The following is a 24,403-nucleotide window of genomic DNA, read 5'->3' as shown; positions in this document are numbered from 1 at the left end:
ACAGCATATTAGAAAATCTCTAGTGTGGGGATTGATGTTTTGGTTTATTTCTCTATTTTAGTAATAATTTGGATTTATAAAAACAAATTGACATATTTTGTGGAGATTTTTTTCAAAATATATTATTTGTAACATAGGTAATCACATCTCAAAAAATCTCTAATGTGAGAATTAATGTAGATTTCTCATACATTTTGAACTGTGCGGACCGGCCTAGTTGTATCTCAAATGAGTATTCTTGCGTTGATAAAACCCATCGTGCAATCCGAGGAATGATTTCCTTTTTAGTGAGTGCATATCGAACCGCGTTACAATCTGTCACAATTTTGAATGGGGATCCTAGCAGATATAACCTAAATTTTTGTAGCGAAGCAACAATTGCAAGCAACTCTAACTCGAATGAGTGGTAACGTTTTTCGTCTTGTGTGGTCTGTCTACTGTAATAATGGACGGGTTTTTCACCTTCTTCCGTTATTTGTATAAGGATTCCGGCGATACCCTCCCTACTCGCATCAGTATACAGTACGTGATCTTTCGTGGGATCGAAGATTGTCAGTACGTTATTGGAAATTAACTTCTCTTTTAACATCTGAAATGCGCGCTCGTGTGTCTCTTCCCACGCCCAAGCACTATCTTTTTTAAGCAACTTCGTTAGGGGTGATGAAATCATGGCACAATTTTTTATAAATTTGCGAAAGTAACTGATTAACCCCAAAAACTGACGTAGTTGATGCACAGTCCTGGGCGTTGGAAAACACTTCACTGCTTCTAATTTACTATCATTTGGCATCACCTTATCCGGTTTGATTTTATAGCCCAAAAATTCTATTTCTGTTTTGAAGAAATGGCATTTCTTTAAATTTAGTGTTAAACCATTGTCACGAAATATCTTAAGCACCTGCTCTAGCAATTTCAGGTTTTCGTCTACCGTTCGGGTTACCAAATAGACGTCATCGAGATAAACGATCACGTTGCCAAAGCGCAGATTACCCAGCACCTTATTCATCATCTGCTGAAAGCAGGACGGGGCATTGACTAACCCGAACGGTAAACGTAAAAAATTATAGTGCCCATCCTCGGTAATAAACGCGCTTTTTGGTACTGAATCGGCACTTAGAGGTATCTGATAGTAGCCACTTTTCAGATCAAGACTCGTGAAACACTTGCTACCCTGAAGCCTATCTACCAGATCCTCGATGCGTGGCATGGGATACTTATCGGTTACTGTTACTTTATTCAATGCGCGATAATCCACGCATAGCCTTTTCTCCCCATTTTTCTTATTAACGAGAAGTGCGGGCGAAGCGTAAGGAGAATCGCTATTGCAAATGATTTCATTAGCTAGTAGTTCCTCAACCATATCCCGAATGATTTGTCTATCCGCGGGAGAGGACCTAAAAGGTCTACTTTGTACAGGACGCGGATCTGTCACGGTTATTGTCATTTCATGGTTCTTTACTTTGCCTAATTCACTTAAATTTCTTGCTACACAATCACTATACTTACTAAATAGACTAAGTAATTCAGCGTGATTCGAGTCGGCGTCAATTTCAGTTTCGTTAATTATCTTACAAAACTCGTCATATTGTTTTGCATAATTAAATTCTAATACGTTGCCAATCCGCGAATACATTAAGTCAGGGCGCTCCGTCACATTCCTTCCTATTAAGATATCGCATCCTTCTAACTCATCGATAATGTAAAAGTCAACACTTTCTAGATGCACTGAATCGAGTTTTAAACTTGCACTTAACGCATATCTAGCCGTTATTGTAATACCCTTTTGAAACCCCTGTAATAAAACAGGCGATGTGAGATGGTCGTATTTTAAACTGTGTTTTTGGGCAAGCGATTTGGAAATAAGAGAACAACTAGCCCCTGGATCTATAAATGCGTCATGGGTAACCACATTGTCTAGAACAATCTGTTTGAAAAACTTATCTCGGGCATTCGTAGATGACACGAATTTAATCTCTTGTTTATCTACCTTTGATTCAGTTTTTAAGCCCTTTTTATGGAAACAGGCAGATTCAATGTGACCCCTTTTACTGCAAAAAACGCATTTCACATCGCACTGACTTCTTTTATGATTACCTCCGCAAGTAAAACATTTAATCACCCGCCGCGTTTGTGAATGTGATCCGCTTTCATCAACGCTACCGGAATGTGACGACGCAGCTTGACTCGAGGGTACCTTGGTAGAAATATTAGACACGGTAGACTGAGATTGACTCGACTTTGAAGGTACGTTAGAGTTAGATTTTTTTATCTTATATGTACGACTATGCAAGAAGCTAGCTAATTGATCGCATGAGCTGAAGCTGTTTGTTTCGATATTTCCGTCTCCTATATTTCCTAGTATAATCGATATAATATCTTGATCAGAAAAGTTCAAACGCAAACGGTCGATTCTACACTTTTGATCAAAATAAAATTCATACAACGATTGATTTTCGCGCGGTTTTTGTTCTACCACCTCTTTTAACAACTCAAACATATTTCTCTGAATCCTAAAGCTCGCGGATAACTTGTTGTGCCAATCAACCCATCTCCACGACGGCCATTGTTTATCAGTACGCAACAGGGAATCGTACCACACCTTGGCAGAGCCTTTGAGTTTATTTAATGCTTGATACCGGGTTATTTCGTCTGACCAGCTGAAAGTCTTTGCATACGATTTAATAATACTGAGCCATGCGTCAATATCGTCTTTAAGCGGGTCGAATTCGGGTATGATATTATTTAAGGTATTAGAATTTGTGTGACTCACAGTTTCGGATCCACTTCTTGCCTTTTTTGTCGAATGATCCCTCGCCTTACTTGTCGAGCGCGATGCCTTCTTGCGTCTGGGAGGCGGAGGTGACGGAGTTCTGGTACTTTCACTGTCGTAAGATGAGCTACTGGAACTGCTGGTAACACGAGCACGTTTACGCTTACGGCTTCTTCGAGAGCTACCCATACTGCGTGAATAATTTACCACTTCTGATGTAAGCAGTACTATAATTTACTCAAGAAAACTAGTTTAATATCCTTAATACTTTTTTAATTAAAAATAAATGTACAATAAATCAAAATGCATTCAGTAATAGCCACGTTTCGAAGCCGAAGTCTAAATCACAAAAGAGGCGGTCGCCGGTGTCGCAGCGCTTTTTATACTGGTGGAGGGGCGCCACCACCACCTGGCCGGCCGCGCAGCAGGTAGAATCTTGGGGCGCGCTCAGGGTTGCCAACAGTCCAAACTTGCACATATCTGGGGAGACAGATGCATAGCAATCTTACAGCTGCATCCACGTAAATATTATAACTGCAGTGTAGCTGTAGATGCACCATATCATCAACATTCGACGACTCACCTCGCGCCGGGCCGGGCGGCAGGCGCTCGGGCTCCGCTTCTGGATCAGCTGGCTCCTCCTTCACGCGCACAAACTCAGACAATCCGCTGGAACCTTCCATTCTAGACATTCTACTCATACTACACGTCAACTTTTTATAGTATTTAACAATAAAGTAAGGCGATAATCAAATTAATAATATATGTTTTGTAAAACACCACCATACCACCATAAACAAGGACATGAAAGATGCAAATGTCCACAAATGTCACATCTGAGACAAACCGGGACAGAGCGTCCTGGCGAAGGACTAGGAGAGCCGACCCCAAATGAATATATAATATTCTATTCTATGATTAGATAAGGCTAGGCAGAGAGAGAGAGAGAGATGTTTTGTAAAAAGAATGAATAAGATATAAAATTAATGTAGACTCAATTTGGCTACAAGATTATGGCCGATATTACCGATAAAAATGATAAATTGAGATGCGGACGCAACAATACCAATTTGTTGAGGGCCCTCCACAAGTCCACACTCGTGCGCGAATTGCGTGATTCGCGTATGAGTGTGGAGGGCCCTTTACGATAGTATTCGCATATAGGAACGTTTTAATTTATTTAGGGCGCTCAAATATCACCATATAAATTTACCAAAATCTAAAATTGGTGATGAAATTGCAGATTGACGCCAATTTCTTTTCTGATCAAATCATGAAATCTACATCCGTGGATCAAATCAACAATCAACCGATCGCGTCTGAACTACCTTTAGGTTGACATTTTGTTTGTGGTTTGAGGGTATAAGCTGGGCATTGTAATTAAGCATACTTTTATGTTTGAGCTGACGGCCAAGTTGCCAATGCTCGTAATAAAAAAAAAATTACTTGACATTGATATTTTGTGTTTGAGGTTATGTTGATAATATACTTACATCCATTGAATATGAGATTAATTAATGATATCTTGGATTTAATACGATAGCAATTTTCCAGAAAGCTATTTTTTATAATTTATTCATACTTTTCACAAAATATTATATTACTAATTAGATCATAATCATTTATTCATAAAACCAATCATCGCATTAGTTCGTTGTTACTATTAAAAGTTGACCTGTTGTATGAGTAGAATGGAAGGTTCCAGCGGATTATCTGTGTTAGTGCGCGTGAAGGTGGAGCCCGCCGAGCCAGAAGCGGAGCCCGAGCACCTGCCGCCCGGCGCGCCGCGAGGTGAGTCGCCGAGTGTTGGTCTATGGTAAGGTGCATCCACACTGCAGCTAACGTTAAAAATCTTAAAATAAATCGCCTTAATAGAAGGTCGGGAGGGGGCAACCCCCCCCCTCCAACTTTCCCCCCGCGGAGATGCTTGATTTCTGAATTATTCATGGTTATAATTTAAGGTTATAACAGTGCCAAAGATTGTAATGCAGAGGGGGGGAGAATGAGTTGGACTCCGTGGTGGCTCCGGCGCTGCGGGAAGCACCAGGGCGGCGGGACTGCCCTCCCTCTGCGCCTCCGGGCTTTTATATACACTCTAGCTAGGGGTAGGGACCACAGTCTCATGGAAGTTTTGTTATTAAAATTGATCACTTCGTGTTATGGTTAGGTTTGACTTCTTCTTTTTCACATTGGATTGCAATTTAGTATAAAAGTATTAACCCGTTTACTGTCAGAGGACATGATTTTGTATGAGTTACTTTATGATGAGAGTGAATGCTGACAGTTAATGTGTTATTGGACAAGATGTGGGGGTAATTTAACGAAATTTCAGGCAGAGCTTAATATCATATGTTTTATTTTTGAAAATAGTCTACACTTAAAACTCACCATTCCATTTTGCATTTGTCTGTATGAAATTGATTAAAAAAATCTTTTTTTTTATTTAGCCGTACACATCAAAAAAGAAGCACAGAATGGACATTATTTAGACAGTCTGAAGGAGGCAGAGTGTGGCAGGCAAGAGATGGAGTGTGTATATAAAATCAAGGACGATCCCTCATGCTCCGGCAGTGAGTGTGGTGTGAGTGAGGCAGCCATGCTAGCCGGGCTGGACAACCATGGCGTGAAGGATGAGGTTGCGCAGCCAGAGTTGGTTCCCTCACAGACAGCCTCATGCTCCGGCAGTGAGTGTGGTGTGAGCGAGGCAGCCATGCTGGCCGGCCTGTACACAGACCATGATGTCAAGGGTGAGCTTGTTCTGGGACAGGAGTGTCAATATCGACCTGATGTAACTCTCGTAGTTCATGGTAAGTTCTGTATTGTTTTATAATGAAGTGCACACTACATTGATATCCATGATTTGGAAAACTAAAGTGAAATAGATTTAGATTTATTTATTTCATAATATTAAATTACATTATAAATTATTTTAACTTAATCTATACGAATTTATATTATGATCGCCACTTATTATATACAAATGTCAATACAGATAAAAATTCATCACAAAGTCAAATAAATGTTGGGAATTAAATATACGATGTCAATAATAGCATGGTTACGAAAAAGATGTCAATATGGCTAGTTATACCTAGGTATCTCGTAATGGTCGTCAAATTATAGTACAATGCATTACAATATAAGAATAGGTAAGCAATATCATATCATATAATTAATTAAATCTATTGATAATATTAGACGTCATTTCCATATATTCTTTTACAGAATATAATGGATTATCCAATAAAAAGGATCTCAATTGGCGTTCAAATGCTTCGTCAGATGGTTCTGTTCGCAACGTTGTAGGTAGACGCTCATAAAACGTTTCACCCTCGGATTTTTGACTGAAAGTGCCATGCGACGCGGCACTGTGCGTAGTCTCCCTGTAGATCGGAGTTGTTTACCCGTAACCTCGATACATTTGAACTTATGTAAATTATTTCTCACAAACATTATTATTTGGAATATGTATAGGGAGAAGTGTGTCATGATGCCATTTTGTTTAAAAAGTTCTTTACACGGATGTCGGGCTTGGACTTGGAATAATAGTAACTTTAAGTCATTAAAAGTATAAGATTTAAACTGTAACACGGTATTCTCACGAAATACATGCTCGCAACTGCCGGACTCTTTTTAATTATGGATACAAGTGTACTTAGCCAGTAAGCTCTAGACGAAAACAAATTTGGAGCATTCCATGAAGTTGTCTACCGTTGTCCCGCCCAAACGCAAATTTTCTGTGGATTTACAGGCATAGGAGTTTATTTTCCTGTGATAAATGATCAAAAATAAACCCAAAAGATTCTTTATCATCGGCTTTAAACGCCGAAAAAATTCTAATACACGAAATAATATGCGTTTGTACGGGACAGCCCGTGGAAAATAGCCACATAAGTATTTGAAAAATGTTAAAATTGGTCGAATTTCGCGCCGTATCTACTGACTAATTGGTTTGTAAGACTATATCTTAATGTCCATTGTTACCAGGTCAAGTTAGATCTGTACTTCGAGAATGCTGCTTGACGCTCGAACACCTCCCACACGTTGACACAACTCATAATGACACGGAATCTGATACAGACAACTTATACGCTAGAGAGAAAGAACTGATGTGTGATCTTTGTGGTGAAAGCTTCAGCCTAAAGTCCGATTTATTGAAACATGTCATGGATCATATCCACAGGCCTTCAAGCGCGGAGCAGGAAGGCAGAGGGTACAGTTATGGTGAGTCAAAATCTGAGGACGCAGTAATAAGTAGCAACGTAGTACCTATAGAAACACGAATACATTGTCAATTTGACCGGTATAAGTGGATACTATGCTTAAAGTCAGGTGTTGGCGGAACGGGTTGCAATTTTAAAGTAGATATCCATCTGGACTAGACCAAAACCTCTCGTTCTTCTTATTTCCTTATTTTTTACTTTTGGTGCGTCCACAACAACTTCAACATCTGTCGCCGATGTCTGTTACATATTATTAGGCGGTATAGCAAAGAAAGGTTTCTTTAGTTATTTTAATTTACCTACCGATGTAATTTACTGACTGCAAGTATTTTAGACTACCTAGTCAACGTGATAATTCGTTGAAACCATCTATGTGGTCTTAACAATGTTTCAGAATTTGCTGTTCACTGGACGCAAGAGCAGGAGCGTGCCTTGTGCCGCAAATACGCTATTCGGGACTGCTGCGTGCGCCTCGAACACCTCCAACACCACGAGGCTCTCGCCGGCAACGACACCCAATACATAACTCAAACTGACACGGAATCTGATACAAAGGAAGTACACACTAGAGTTGACTATGAGAAACCAACATGTGATCTTTGCGGAGAAAGTTTTGCACTGATAGCCGATTTAAAGAAACACATCATGATTCATATCCATATGCCTACCACACACCATACACAAGCGAGTCCTAATAGGGAATCAGATACTGAAGAGAAAAACATCGATATTGACTGTGAGAATGAACCTACATGTGAATATTGTGGCGAGAAATTTGCTCTGGACTCAAATTTAATGAAACATGTTCTGATCCATTTGTATGTAGCTCGCACTAAACAAATGTATGAAAATTCTGAAATTCATACTTATGAGTGTGATATTTGCGGTAAAAAATTTCAGCGGAAAAATAGCTTAAAGCATCATATTAAGACGCACTCAACACAGTCAAAGTTTAAAGACTATAAATGCAATAACATAGGAGAGAAATCATACTGCTGCAAAACATGTGGAAAGCGTTTCCCAACTAGAGGCCAGTTGAATGGACATTTACGAATTCACACGGACTCAAGACCATATTCGTGTTACGTATGTAAAAAACAATTTAAAACTGCTAGTTGTTTAAAACTGCATATACAGATTCATAGTGACGCAAGACCACATTCGTGTGACGCATGTAAAAAACGATTTAAAACTTTGAGTACTTTAACAAAACATACACGGATTCATAGTGACATAAGACCATATTCGTGTGACGTATGTGGAAAACGATTTAGAACCGCGTATTGTTTAAAACTTCATACAATGATTCATGGTGACATAAGACCATATTTGTGTGACGTATGTAAAACACGATTTAGGACTGCGAATAGTTTGAAAATTCATACATGGGTTCATAGTTGTGAAAAACCATACACATGCAAGTTATGTGGAAAGGGTTTCCCAACGAAAGGTTACCGAAATAAACATATACGAATTCACACCGGCTTTAGACCATATTCGTGTGACGTATGTAAAAGACGATTTATAACTGCTAATTGTTTAAAATTACATACACTGATTCATAGTGACATAAAACCACATTCGTGTGACGTATGTAAAAAACGATTTAGAACTGTGTCTAACTTAATAAATCATACACGGGTTCGTATTGGAGAGAAACCATACACATGCAAAATATGCAACAAACGGTTCACGCAACAGTCACACTTAATGCGACATGAATTAACACATACTGGAGAATAGCGGTTTACCTGTGACACATGTAACAAGTGGTTTGCGCGAAAAACTAATTTAGAAGGTCACCAACGAATACACACTAGATTTAAACATTACTGCGATGTTTGTGACAAGTCATTTACAAGAAAACGTTACCTAAAGAAGCATAAACTGACTGTGAAACACTGCAAGATGTAACAAGCGGTATACACATAAAACTAGTTTAAACAAGCACATAGGCGCCATTCATGAAGCAAACAAATCCTGTATCCCCGCCATGGGCAACCAAATGAAGCGGAAAAGGGCCGGTTCCCGAAATGGGACACCAAAATGAATGCAAGGGCGGCTGTTACAGCTCCCAAGCCAGATATGAAGTTAATAGGCCTGCCTCAAGGTATTCTAAAATGAAATTTTGAATGATTCACGGTTAGTTTCACTAGACTTATATTGACTATATCCCATAGACCGTGATTACCTTTTGTATTGTTTATGAGCTTCCGAATTTATTTTTGTTTATTTATTTTATTCTTAAATGTGCCACCAGACTATACAGTCAGTGTCTTCAGCTATATCCCTAGGTAGTGGGGCGGACGCGGGTGGTGTACGGCTACCGGCCATACGGTCCATACGTCTGCCTAGCTTTGATGGGTCTATCAACAAATGGTTAGATTCGCGATGTTTACATATCAATTGTTTACAAAAATATATAATATTTGACATTTTGGTTAAATTTCTCGTTATAATTTATGAATCTCTCCTGCACCACCATTTATGTGTCTATGGTTGACTGGTACTGTGTGCAAACTGTCAGAAGACTGATGACTTGTCTCACGTGTTGTTGGAATGCGTCCGGAATTCGGACTTCAGAAAAAGAATTTTTGGTAGTCTGGGCTCCATGCACAATGGACAGATCAATTGTTGGTTGGCAGAACCTATATCGGACAAAGCAATCAGTGTTTACCACTTTATTGACCTCTCCCTTGAGTAGGGAACTATGATAGCACCCATGAGGCTGACATGTTCACCTAGAGTGTCCAAAGCCTCCATAAAAACCAGATTAAAAAAAAAAAAAAAAATGGTTGACTGGTAGAGAATGCCTTTTGGCATTAAGTCCGCCATTTGTACATTTCTCTTTGTTTGTGCAATAAAGTTTAAATAAATAAACAATGATAATCTCAGTGATATTTGTAACTTTTAATATTTAAAAGCATCCTTATTAGGAAGCGCAGTGTCTATTATCCAATCATTAGAAATATCAGCCGTTAATTATACCGCTGCTTGGAAACTCGTCTGCGATTGATTTGATAACAAGCGCCAGTTAATTCATACTCACCTTAAGTCACTTTTTAGGGTTCCGTACCGAAAGGGTACAAACAGGACCCTATTACTAAGACTCCGCTGTCCGTCTGTCTGTCTGTCACCAGGCTGTATCTCATGAACCGTGATAGCTAGACAGTTGAAATTTTCACAGATGATGTATTTCTGTTGCCGCTATAACAACAAATACTAAAAAGTACGGAACCCTCGGTGCGCGAGTCCAACTCGCACTTGGTCGGTTTTTTTAATGTGTCTTTGCTAGGAAGGGAGTCTGATAAGTGTTTGCGTTTTCTAATTGATCATGTTTCGAAACATTTGAGAGCTTGAAGTAGTTTAGGAGAAAAACGGATAACTGGGACACACTTATTATATTATTTATATTTATATTTGCAAGTAAATTGGATACTGCCACTTGCACAAAGTGGGAAGAGTATAGAAATAGCTTAGCGGAAAATCCTACTCTGGATAATTTATATGAGTTTTTACGAGGGCCGATGTGTTGGAAATGATTTCGGCGACAACTACTAGTGAGAAAGCTGAGAATAAGCAAGTTTATTATAAGTGAATGGATAAAGTGGAAAAATAATTTGTTGCCGCGGCGAACGATTCTAACACATCGAGCAACTCAAACATAATACAATAGTAACGCGCGTGTCGTTTCTCTTCAAACGTTTGTTATCTTGGCTAGGCCCCCTGATCAAGGATGAAATCAAATTATAACATAGAAAATAATTTAATTTGTTTTCTAGTAATTATCATAGTTAGTAAGGTTGTACATTATGCAATGAAATATTTAAAATTCTTACTTAAATTGTGTTTCATTCTTCTACCCAAGAAAAAAATAAATACAGAAAACGTAAAACAAAGAAAAACAGATGCCTCTGTTGGCCAGAGAATTCCTATATGCAGACGATGCAACACAGAACATGGACTCCAAGATCTGCTAACAAAATTTAACAGTACCTGTCAACTTTTTGGAATGACTGAACAGTAAAAAGGACCGTGGTTCTCGCTAAGGTATGGATCATATAACTTATCATGCTTGGTGACGATACTCTTGAAGTAGTCGAGACAAAATTGTTTGACGATTGTTTAACAGACTGTACAATACAAGACTCCATGATGACAGCTATGGATGGTATAAAAAGGATGCCAATCTCTTATGGCAGAATTGTTGCAAAAGTGACCGACAAATAACCCGACCAAATTACGTAGGTTGTTTTTGGTAGTATTTCGGTGTATGGTGGCGCCGCCTAATTACTGTTTTTTGATAAACACGTTTCATAAAATACATAGAGATTTGGCTCCTTTATATAGTCTCCATGATGACAGCTATGCTTTTTTTTTATATATTCGTCCTTCTGGACAGGCTAACACCATAGGCCATACTGCCTCTTCAGTAAAACAGCTATGCTTTTTTACAAATGAAAATACCACAGACAAGAACAACTTATGGAACACCAATCGATTGTATAAGGTCTGCCATACACTACAAGATTGAAGCGCTTTATAGCGAAAGAGACTACCGTACCGCAGCCTCGGTGCGCCACACCCATAAGTGAGAGCGAGGTATGTCAATCTCCAATTTGATAATCAATTTTAAATTTATGATAGTTGCTGTTGGCCAAGTTGCCAATGCTCGTAATAACAAAAAAAAAAAGATTGACTTGTTGACATTGATATTTTGTGATTTAATTTTACTGAAGAAGAGGCAGTTTGAGACTTCCGGTTCGAGCGCCATCTTGATAGTTAGCATCGTGATTAATTACTTTGTTTTTTGCTTATTAATATTGTTTAAAGTGTAATATCGATAGCTTATTATACAGTAAACTAATGTGGTAGTGTGCAGTGAATGGAGAATTAATTTTGAAGCGCGTTTAACCACCATCTTGGAGTCAACGGCCGGTAGTCCACGTGCTTCTTGTAAAGTCTAGCTATCTCATTTTTTTTTAATAATTTTAGGATATAAATTTAGAAGTTATTCAAGAAAATAGGCAAAAAATGACCCCCCCCCCCTTTAACTCCGAAACTTTTACTAACTTTAGTAGATCTAAAATTTTGAAAAAAATACACAAAATAGATCTTTACCTATAGATTACAGGAAAACCTATTAGAAATTGCAGTCAAGCGTGAGTCGGACTTAATTACTTAGTTTTTGATCCGACCCCTACGGGTTTTTTAATGACACTTTACTCACGTTTCACATAAAAAACACATTGTTTAAATTGTGTAATGTACGGAACCCTTGGAACGCGAGTCCGACTCACACTTGGCCGGGTTTTAGTATTTACAAGTGAATATCCCGTTAAGTTTAGAATACAGAATAATTGTTATTATTTCTAATTTCTAACATTCTTGATCAGTACAAGAGGTATATAGTAAAACAATGGAAATATAATAATAATAATATATTTATTGCTTTCACATTGGTAAAATTACAGATGTTCTTAATCGATAATGTATCACAACATGACACCCTGTAAGGGTATTGCAATTTTATCTATCTACTCTAAACTAATACATATGTAAATTAAACACAGAGATAACATTACACAAAAGTTATACCTATCTAAGCTATGTATTACTTATATGTCTATTTATGGTATTTATTACAATCAAAATATTCTTGTATAGAATAAAAACAATTACTCGTTAAATAATTTTTCAAGCAGTTAACAAATTTATCATATTTTTGCTCTCCCGCTATTTCCTTTGGGAGACTATTGAAAATTCTTATTGACATATTATAGGGGCTCTTATTACTTATTTGTAAGTTACTGGCGGGAAGGGCTATTTTATTTTGGTGTCTTAAATTTAAGGTACAAGTATTATGACGATCTTTAGCTTTTAAATATAGGTCAGGATGTTTTCTTACAAATTTACATGTTTCTAATATATAGAGGGATGGTAGAGTTAAAATATTAAATTTTTTAAAGTACGGTCGGCAGCTTTCTTGGTTTTTTATATTACTTAATATTCTAATACACCTTTTTTGTAATATGAATAAATCTGCACTATTTGTGCTATTACCCCACAAATTGATCCCGTATTGGAGCCATGTCTGGGTAAATGCATGATAAGCACTAAGAGCCGTTTTTAACCCTGTGGTTTTTTTAATATTTCTGAGGGCATAAGCAAAGCATGATATTTTCAAGCTAATTTTATCTATATGCATTTTCCAATTGATATTCTCGTCAATGACTATGCCGAGGAGATTGCAGTGCTTTATTGGTTGAAAGGTAAGTGAAATCAAAATTTAATGGGGTTCGTTGATGGGGTCGAAATTGAATTAAATTTGTCTTTTTTAGGTTTAGTTGTAGATTATGATCGCTGAGCCATTGAATTACGGTATCAAAAATATTATTTAACTTATGAGTTAGATTGTTACTGTTTGAACAAGAGAATACTATAGATATATCATCGGCATATAGGAAACATTTTGTATATTCGGTATTTATTATTTTTGCCAGATCGTTAATGTAGATTAAGAATAGGATGCAGCCTAAAACACTGCCCTGAGGAATAGAACCTGTGATTTGTCTTTTTTGTGAAAATGTTTTTAAAAGAGTTAGTTGTTTTGTTAAAATATTCTATTTCTACATACTGTATTCTGTTTGTCAAGTATGATTTGAACCAGTCATGAGTTGTTCCACGGATTCCTATGCCATACAATTTATTTAGGAGAATATTATGTTGTACTCGGTCATAGGCTTTGCTCATATCAAGTAAAAGCCCAAATGCATATCTATTACTGTCAATAACGCCAATAATTTCATGCATAACTTTATTAATAGTTAATATTGTACACCTTTTCTTCCTGAAACCAAATTGACTATCGTCGAATATCTCGTATTTATCACAGAAAGCTGACAGGCGTTTAGCCATTACCATTTCAAAGATTTTTGAAATCGTCGGCAACAGAGCGATGGGCCGGTATTGGCCAGGGTCAGTCAAGTCTCCCGATTTTGGAACTGGTTTAACAATCGCTATTTTCAAGGCGTCGGGGAATTTTCCTGTTGAGAAGGATTGATTGATTAAAAATGTCAGGGGTAGGATAAGTTCGTTGGCACATTTTTTAACTAGCGATGGTGAAATTTCGTCTATACCAAAGCTGTACTTATTTTTTATTTTTTTAATGCTTTTTTCAACTTCTATAGGTGATAGAAAAAGGGTGTTGCAAGTGGGATTAAGTACCGGGCGACCACAAGGTTGGTTATTGTTCATATTAAGCCCTATAGAAGTAAAATAATCATTAAAAGTGTTTGCTACGGTTAGTGGTGCGTCTATTTGTTTGCCGTCTATTTTAATCGAAACATTTTTTTTACATTTTGATTGTAGTTGGGGTTTTTTTGCCTGTTCTTTTATGATTTTCCACACAGTTATGATTTTATTATTTGACATATTTATTCTCTTCTGATTATAATTTTTTTTAGCTATCATGACACTTTGCTTTAATGTTTTTGCATACGTTTCAGAGAATTTAATTAATATCGGGTCATTTGTTTGGACGATAATGTTCTTTAATAATCTTTTATGTAGGCAAGATTTCTTAATTCCTTGTGTTAGCCATTGTCTTTTAGAGTTAACTTTAAATTTAATTACCTTTTTTGGGATACATTTGTTTAGTAACATAGTTAATTTATTATTGAATTTATTATAATTTTCATCAACTGTAAACTGTGGTGAGAGCTTGCCAACCCCTCTCACAAATCTCGTGGATACAACAAGTCCTTCGCAGTGCGTTCAGTGAAGCTGTGGAATGAGCTGCCAGTTTCGCTCAGACAGGCGCAATCGCTTGCGTCGTTCAAGGAGAGGTTAAAGAAGCTATGGTTATCTGATTGTTTACAAGAGCTAACAAATCACCGTACACTGTCTTGTACAACCGTACAATTTTTGTCGTTTGTAAACCTCTCAATACCTTGATACTGGCGAAATAGTCCCACTGGGCTGAAGCCATAATTTTAAAAGAAGAAGAAGAAGAAGAAGAGGCAGTATGGCCTATGGTCTTAGCCTGTCCAGAAGGACGAATATAATAAAAAAATATATGATATTTTGTGTTTGAGGTTATTGATAATATACGTGAATATTCTTACATATTGAATATGAAATTAATTAATGATATCTTTGATTTAATACAATAGTAATTTTCCAGAAAGCTATTAATTTTATAATTTATTCATACTTTTCACAAAATATTATATAGTTCGTTGTTATTATTAGTTATGCTGGGCATTTTCCGCAAATCGACATCCAAATGTGCCTATTTTGCGTGGTTGTTACTATTAAAAGTTCACCTGTTGTATGAGTAGAATGGAAGGTTCGAGCGGATTATCTGTGTTAGTGCGCGTGAAGGTAGAGCCCGCCGAGCCAGAAGCGGAGCCCGAGCACCTGCCGCCCGGCGCGCCGCGAGGTGAGTCGCCAATTGTTGGTCTATGGTGAGGAGCACCATGGTTACATTAGATAACTTACTTATGGCTTTCGGGGATACACTTCGACCCATAGGGATCTTTTGTGCATTTACCCTCTAGGAACGATCCGTCAGCTACTCAAGAGTGTTGGTCTATGGTAAGGTGCATCCACACTGCAGGGCGGGAGAATGAGGTGGACTCCGTGGTGGCTCCGGCGCTGCGGGAAGCATCAGGGCGGCGGGGCTGCCCTCCCTCTGCGCCTCCGGGCTTTTATACAAATTAATCTTTAGATTTAAGATAATTGCCTTGCCCTACCAGGGCCCATGTGAAACTATTATATATGTAACACCTGTGTACCATGGATGCAATAAATAAATAAATATGAATATGAATATGAATATACACTAGCTAGGGGTAGGGACCACAGTCTCATGGAAGTTTTGTTATTAAAATTGATCATTTTGTGTTATGGTTAGGTTTGACTTCTTTTTCACATAGGATTGCAATTTAGAATAAAACTAACCCGTTTACTGCCAGAGGACATGATTTTGTATGAGTTACTTTATGATGAGAGTGAATGCTGGCAGTTAATGTGTTATGGGACAACATGTGGGGGTAATTTAAAAAAATCTTCACGGACGAAATTGCATGCAGAGCTTAATATGATATGTTTTATTTTTGAAAATAGTCTACATGCAAGGCTCATCATTCCATTTTGCATTTGTCTGTATTAAATTGATTTAATAAATCTTTTATTTATTTAGCCGTATACATCAAAAACGAAGCACAGAATGGACATTATTTAGACAGTCTGAAGGAGGCAGAGTGTGGCAGGCAAGAGATGGAGTGTGTATATAAAGTCAAGGACGATCCCTCATGCTCCGGCAGTGAGTGTGGTGTGAGTGAGGCAGCCATGCTGGCCGGGCTGGACAACCATGGAGTGAAGGATGAGGTTGCGCAGCCAGAGTTGGTGCCCTCACAGACAGCCTCATGCTCCAGCAGTGAGTGTGGTGTGAGCGAGATAGCCATGCTGGCCGGCCTGTACAAAGACCATGATGTCAAGGATGAGCTTGTTCTGGGACAGGAGTGTCAATATCGACCTGATGTAACTCTCGTAGTTCATGGTAAGTTCTGTATTGTTTTATAATGATGTGCTCACTATATTGATATCCATGATTTGGAAAACTAAAGTGAAATAATAGCAACTTTAAGTCATTAAAAGTATAAGATTTAAACTTTAACGCGGTATTCTCACGAAATACATGCTCGCAACTGCCAGACACTTTTTAATTATGGATACAAGTGTACTTAGCCAGTAAGCTCTGGACGTAAACAAATTTGGAGGATTCCATGAAGTTGCCTACTCTTTGTCCCGCCCAAACGCAAATTTTCTGTAGATTTGTCGGCATAGGAGTTTATTTTCCTGTGACAAATGATTAAAAATAAACCCAGAAGATTCTTTATCATCGGCTTTAAACGCCGAAAATAATTCTAATACACGAAATAATATGCGTTTGTATGGGACAGCCCAAAAAAATGGCCATACATGTATTTGAAAAATGTAAAAGTTGGTCGAATTTCGCGCCGTATCTACTGAGTAATTGGTTTGTAAGACTATATTTTAATGTCCATTGTTACTAGGTCGGGTTAGCTCTGTGCTCCGAGATTGCTGCGTGACACTCGAACACCTCCCACACGTTGAGGCTCGCGCCAAGCGCCGCCAAGACACAACTCGTACTGACACGGAATCTGATACTGACAACTTATATGCTAGAGAGAAAGAACCGATGTGTGATCTTTGTGGTGAAAGCTTCAGCCTAAAGTCAGATTTATTGAAACATGTCATGGATCATATCTACAGGCCTTCAAGCGCGGAGCAGGAAGGCAGAGGGTACAGTTATGGTGAGTCAAAATCTGAGGACGCAGTATTAAGTAGCAACATAGTACCTGTGGGAACACACTACACATACATCGATTGACACCGTGTGCTGAGGCGGAGAAACGGTGCGATTGACATACTCCGCGGTTAGGCGGAGAAACATGAAATTGCTCTGATAAGAGCAGTTTGGATTGTCCTGAGAAGGACAGTTGGAATATCCTGCAGCATCTTCGTCGGACTCGTCGTGTCTTCTTTCCAAGCAGCGGAATCGGATCGATGTATGTGTAGTGTGTTCCCACATACCTATAGAAATATATAGCATAGTATAGTATAGTTGGCATAGTGCCCTATTGCTATGCTGAAAAAAATACGCCGATTTTTGTTTCGCCGACAACGATTCGCCGACGGGTTCTTTCGCCGAGTAACGATTGGCAGAATCTCATTACGCAAATAATAATAATAATAATAGTCTCACTAGACTTATATTGACCGGGATATAGACCGTGATTACCTTTTGTATTATTTGTGAGCGAGGTAATCACGGTCTATATCCCGGTCAATATAAGTCTAGTGAAACTAACCGTGAATCATTCAAAACTCTAATAATAATAGTCGTTTGCAAGAGTAGTCAATAAGCAGAACAATTGATACGCATATTTACTATTCGTAGAATAATCATTTGGAATCAATTTTTTAACATGCAGATACGTCTGCGAGCGATACTCCAGGATTTGAACCCGCAACCTCCGCAATCCGTGCGTTGCTCTTAACCAATTGAGCTACGGAAGCCTACCAGAACCTTGCAAATCTTTCCATTCCTTCCCTTATGTATACACGCCTTTGCGGTGGCGTAAAGCGACATCTACCGTAAGACGATTACATCTTTTTAACGGCACCGGAGTCTCAAGTTGCATTGAGAATTCACCAGTAACAATGTGCTAACCCATACTAAAATCAATTTTTAACATGCAGATACGTCTGCGAGCGATACTCCGAAAATACATAAGGGAAGGAATGGAAAGATTTGCAAGGTTTTTGTAGGCTTCCGTAGCTCAATTGGTTAAGAGCAACGCACGGATTGCGGAGGTTGCGGGTTCAAATCCTGCCGGAAGTGTAACTTTTTCCATTTTTTCCTTTAATATAAAAATTTTAATAATTTGGAAACTGTCATAATTACCCGAGAAACCATTGGTCGAAACACAATAGGTCGAATGTTCATTTGGCATTAATATTGATGCATATGAACTTCTCTCTTAATTATGGCTAGACTAGGACATGACTAACCTACACAATAACTTTTAGTTTGAGTCTAATAAAGATGGTTTTGATACATTTAATTGTCTACTTATGTTCACTAACAGAAATTACCATAAAATTAAAACCTATATTGTATACAACAAATACTAAAAAGTACGGAACCCTCGGTGGGCGAGTCCGACTCGCACTTGTCCGGTTTTTAAGTATGTTCACCGATTACTCCGAGACCCGTGGTTCGATTTGTTTTTTTTTTTGTTTCTGTTTAAAAGGAGGTACCTTCAAGGTGGTCCCATATTAATCTGGTTTTGATCTGATGATGGGAACCATGAGGAATTGAGGGAACTTTCAAATTTTAAAGGCACGTGTATAGTGATTTCGTTGTTTTCTAAAGTAACTAAAGCATTTCCTCCCGATAACCACCAATTTGATATAGTGCAACTGTAGCCTTACCACGAGTTTGGTACTACATATTCGCTAACGTCTTCGTTACTTACTTTTTATACATATACTTAACGCATATACTTCAAAAAGGACTATATTTATTTCATCCTTTTTGTAGTCGGTTTTTAGGGTTCCGTAGCCAAATGGCAAAAAACGGAACCCTTATAGATTCGTCATGTCTGTCTGTCGGTCCGTATGTCACAGCCACTTTTCTCTGAAACTATAAGAACTATACTGTTAAAACTTGGTAAGTAGATGTATTCTGGGAACCGCATTAAGATTTCACACAAAAATAGAAAAAAAAACAATAAATTTTGGGGGTTCCCCATACTTGGAACTGAAACTCAAAAAATTTTTTTTATCAATCCTATACGTGTGGGATGGATAGGTCTTCAAAAATGATATTAAGGTTTTTAATATAATTTTTTTCTTAACTGAATAGTTTGCACGAGAGACACTTCCAAAGTGGTAAAATGTGTCACCTCCCCCTCACCTGTAACTTCTAAAATAAGAGAATGATAAAACTGTAAAGAATATATGATGTACATTACCATGCAAACTTCCACCGAAAATTGGTTTGAACGAGATGTAGCAAGTAGTTTTTTTTATACGTCATAAATCGTAAACTGCAATTTACCTTTCACTTACGTTTCACATAAAAAATACATTGTTAAAATTATGTAATGTACGGAACCCTCGGTGCGCGAGGCCGACTCGCACTTAGCCGGTTTTTTTTGTAAGAAGTTTTTATTTCGAAAATAACGATGTATAAAATGTGAAACGTTATTCGACTAAACATTGCTTAAACGAAAAGATTACTCTGCCAAATGAAAATCGTCCAATAATAGTTCTGCTAATTTACACAGAAGCGAATTGAACTGTATGTGAACCAAGAGTCTGCGTAACGTTAGTCTACCAAAAGTTACATCTACAAATAAATCACTCTGTGAACCGATGTTTGGCGAATCGTTGTCTGCGAATCAATAATCTGCTAAAAATTATTCGGAGAATCATTACTATCATTAGGTACCCTATAGAAACACGAATACATTGACCATTTGACAGGTATAAGTGGATACTATACTTTTTTTTTTTTTTTTATTTATTTATTTAGGAAACAAACAGTCATATACAGAAAAGTTTAAACTTGCAGATATACAATAAGACCTATAGTTCCATTAATTATAACATACTGATATTGATAACAAGTAGAAACAGGGCTTGTTCGGCACTGCCTAAAAATAGGAAGATACACAGAAGTAACAATTGGATACACAACTAATAAAGTATCTAAGTATCAAACATGCTTACAAACATACATACGTTACATAAGACTATAGAACAATTACAATTTTTTTTTTTAAATCTTACCTAAAATACTTATTACAAACTACACCTATACTACTATACTTATTTAAAAGTCAGCTGTTGGCGAAACGGGTTGCAATTTTAGAGTAGATACCCATCCGGACTAGACCAAAAACTCTCATTCTTCTTATTTCCTTATTTTTTACTTTTGGTGCGTCCACAACAACTTCAACATCTGTAAAGTCGCCGATGTCTGTTACATATTATTAGGCGGTATAGCAAAGAAAGGTTTCTTTAGTTATTTTAATTTACCTACCGATGTAATTTACTGACTGCAAGTATTTTAGACTACTTAGTCAACGTGATAATTCGTTGAAACCATCTATGTGGTCTTAACAATGTTTCAGAATTTGCTGTTCAATGGACGCAAGAGCAGGAGCGTGCCTTGTGCCGCAAATACGCTATTCGGGACTGCTGCGTGCGCCTCGAACGCCTCCAACACCACGAGGCTCTAGCCGGCAACGACACCCAATACATAACTCAAACTGAAACGGAATCTGACACAAAGGAAGTACACACTAGAGTTGACTATGAGAAACCAACATGTGATCTTTGCGGAGAAAGATTTGCACTGATAGCCGATTTAAAGAAACATATCATGATTCATATCCATATGCCTACCACACACCATACACAAGCGAGTCCTGATAGTCACGTAGCTCGCACTAAACAATTGTATGAAAATTCAGAAATTCATACTTATGAGTGTGACATTTGCGGTAAAATATTTAAGCGAAAAAATAGCTTAAAGCATCATATTAAAACGCACTCAACACAGTCAAACTCTGAGGACTTTAAATGCAATAACATAGGAGAGAAATCATACTGTTGCGAAACATGTGGAAAGCGTTTCCTAACTAGACATATGTTGCATAGACATTTAATAATTCACACGGACATAAGACCATTTGCGTGTGACGTATGTGAAAAACGATTTAGAAATGCGACTCATTTAAAAATTCATACACGGATTCATGGTGACATAAGACCATATTTGTGTGACGTATGTAAAAAACGATTTAGAACTACGACTGATTTAAAAACTCATACACGGCTTCATAGTGGCGAAAAACCATACACATGCAAGATATGTGGAAAGAGTTTCATATCTAATAGTCGGCTGAATGCACATATACGAATTCACAGCGGCTTTAGATCATATTTGTGTGACGTATGTAAAAAACAATTTAGAACTGCTACTTATTTAAAAATTCATACAGAGAATTACACCGACATAATAAGACCATATTGGTGTGACGTATGCACAAAACAATTTGTAACTCCGTGTCCTTTAAAAACTTATACGCGGGTTCATAGTGGCGAAAAACCATACACATGCAAAATATGCACCAAACGGTTCACGGATCAGTTAAGCTGCAGGGTACATGAATTAACACATCCTGATAGACACAAGCCGTTTTCCTGTTACGTATGTAACAAGCGGTTTTTGAGCAATAGCTATGTAGGGACACACATTCGTACCGTTCATTTATTACCAGTGCCAAAGACAAAACGGAGACGTAAAACGCGGAGAAAGCAAAAGTCTTCTGAAGCTGTGAGGAATGAGGCTGTAGCCATTTAATCTGCGGGACGAAGTTGGGGAGGCTGAGGCGTCTCAGGTAACATCCCGGGACAGTAGTGTGGTGCGGACGAGTGCCTCCTACGGCTCCTACAGATGGAGAAATAGATACCACTCCTACAGAAACCGAAAGCCCAGCCGCAGTCACTGTCAAGGGCAAGGAGGCCAGACCCGCTAATAAACTTTTCTCCTCTCTGCGTTGTACTGCAGGACCCGAAGTCACGTTACTAAAGGCGGTAGAGTCCCAGAAATATATACATCTATGGAATATGATTTCGGGCGCGGAGAAATTCGTGATTATTTAAAATCAATATGTCCCGAAAAAACTTGCACGGTTCAGGAGCTCAAGCCTAAATGGGCTTACAAATCGTACAAGATTGGAGTCCCGGGAGAACTGTACGACAGATGTCTTTCGGTAGAGGTGTGGCCCGAGAACGCCCGTGTGAAGGCCTGCCGGCCTAGCCAAAGCCAAGGTGACAATCGCTATCGCTTCGACAACGAAACGCTTTGTGTCTCTCTGTCACTCTTCCATATAAGTGCGACAGTGACAGTTGCGTTTCGATCGCTATTGAGCGTTAGCGATTGGCGTGTTGGCTACTCGGCCTGGTTTTTTCGAAAATCGCTTTACTACCGCACCGACCCAGGTAACTCCGATCGCCAGAGAGAAAGCACCGTCGGCGATAAACGTCGTGTACCAAAATGTTAGGGGGCTCAACACGAAACTTAGCTTCTTTAGACACTACATATGATACATTAATGTGTAAATTAGATCAATTTGCTTATTCCAAGTGATTTTAGTTAGTAAGTTTGTAGAATATTGCAAGTCAAATCTACACTCGTAAAATAATTAATGTCATGCAATAAAAAATACGGTAAAGTAAAATAAAATAGAGCATTTTAAAATTCTCACTTGTGTTTCATTTCTCTATGCAAAACCTAGGTATTGGCAGGCGTGGCTCACTCCACGATTTCGTCGCGTCGCTACAAGTACATGCCGTCCCACGCGGCCCATCCCAATTTTGGTGTCTGGCCATAGTAATTGCCGCGCACCGCTACCAAAGAGGCTAAAATAATTAATATAGAGCGGTACTGTCATAGTAAATTTTGTAGCCACAGTAAATTTACTACCATCTATCGACACACGATTAGAACTAAAAATAAAAGTATCAAAAAATGTATTAATTTATATATGGATTTTTATTTATTTGCAATATTGGCATTAATTATTTTTATATTAGTTTGACCCATGTTCTTTCACTGATATGCGTTAAAATTGTTAAATAACAGACGAAACCGTCAACTCCATCTATACAAGAGTAGGCCAAAGGTAGTGGCGCCATCTGATCGAGAATTAAATTATCGTGATTTTCGAGGCACGTTTTTTCCTTAGACTATTACGGAGTTATATATCTTTCTTAGGCAGGGTCAATACCCACTAGGCCAGACAGGTAGTCAAAAACTTTTTTTTTCTTATTTTATTTTCATTATTGGGGAAAAAAACAGATTACCACTATTGTCCGGGCGGACAATAAGTACTTCAGCAATACTTTGCAGATATACTAATACAATATTGAATTTAAGTTACGAAATTATGAAAATTGACTGGGCGACGTGCGCGTGCCTCAGAGTTGAGACTTTTTACAAAATGATATAAAAAGATTTGATATAAAAACATAGTCTAAATTGCGGGTAACAATAATAGGGATGATGACACATGTTGAATTTTATAACAGAATCTAGTAACATAGAATAGTAAATGAGCTTTATCACAATAATGTAGATATTAAAATAATATATAGAAATAATACAAAAATACAGGACTTGAAAGTTTCAAAATTTTAATTATTTTTTAACTTTAAAAAAGGAAAAAAGTAACGGGACCATTCGGTTCCTTACATTTTATCCAAAAAAAGATTGTTCGGCAACTATATACATAAACGCAATATTTCATCGACAAAAGGGCACTTTTCTTGTTTGTCCATACATTCAAGATGGGCTCTCAGTGACCTTAACGACACGTTCACTTATCGTTTTGTTAGGAGCGTAGTGAAGTACGACTGTCGGACTTTGACTATCATTTCTTTATCATTCATTTCTGACTTTTGTAATGCTTTAATGCAATGGGTCCCATATAGACATTTGATCCCAACAACAAACCATCGATTGATACCATTAATGAAAATTTGTCATCTAACCTATTCTAAATTACCTATAACATTATTATTCACAACGACGGGACTTAATCGCGTAAAATAAGTTATAAATTCGGAGGGGAATTTAAAACTTATTTTACGCGATTAAGTCCCGTCGTTGTGAATAATAATGAGTAAAAATCGTGAAAGTTAAAATCAGTGTATTATAACATCTGTTACAGTAGAATCAGACAAACACATGTGGAATGCTAGTACAGATAAATACCAACAGTTTTGACCCCAACTTGAGGTC

The 24,403-nt window shown here is 37.8% G+C and overlaps 3 protein-coding genes across 3 annotated transcripts in view; 2 read left to right on the top strand and 1 right to left on the bottom strand.

Annotated features, from left to right (window-relative positions):
• LOC134752816 (probable chitinase 2) overlaps positions 1-24,403 on the bottom strand; it is a 483,068-nt gene that overhangs the window by 415,965 nt on the left and 42,700 nt on the right. The gene's annotated exons all lie outside the window — the stretch shown is intronic.
• Positions 4,462-21,938, top strand: LOC134752599 (zinc finger protein 658-like). Its single transcript, XM_063688268.1, has 6 exons — positions 4,462-4,561; positions 5,218-5,517; positions 6,758-6,994; positions 7,388-7,747; positions 21,039-21,760; positions 21,879-21,938. The coding sequence occupies exons 1-6, from the start codon at positions 4,462-4,464 to the stop codon at positions 21,936-21,938; spliced, it is 1,779 nt and encodes a 592-aa protein (XP_063544338.1).
• LOC134752567 (uncharacterized) lies at positions 15,337-20,954 on the top strand. Its single transcript, XM_063688236.1, has 5 exons — positions 15,337-15,436; positions 16,199-16,558; positions 17,076-17,336; positions 20,727-20,890; positions 20,940-20,954. Exons 1-5 carry the CDS (start codon positions 15,337-15,339, stop codon positions 20,952-20,954), a joined length of 900 nt encoding a protein of 299 aa, XP_063544306.1.

This window comes from Cydia strobilella, chromosome 25 (genome assembly GCF_947568885.1).
Source record: "Cydia strobilella chromosome 25, ilCydStro3.1, whole genome shotgun sequence".
Classification (NCBI taxonomy): domain Eukaryota; kingdom Metazoa; phylum Arthropoda; class Insecta; order Lepidoptera; family Tortricidae; genus Cydia; species Cydia strobilella.
This window is presented reverse-complemented; position numbering and strand designations above follow the sequence as displayed.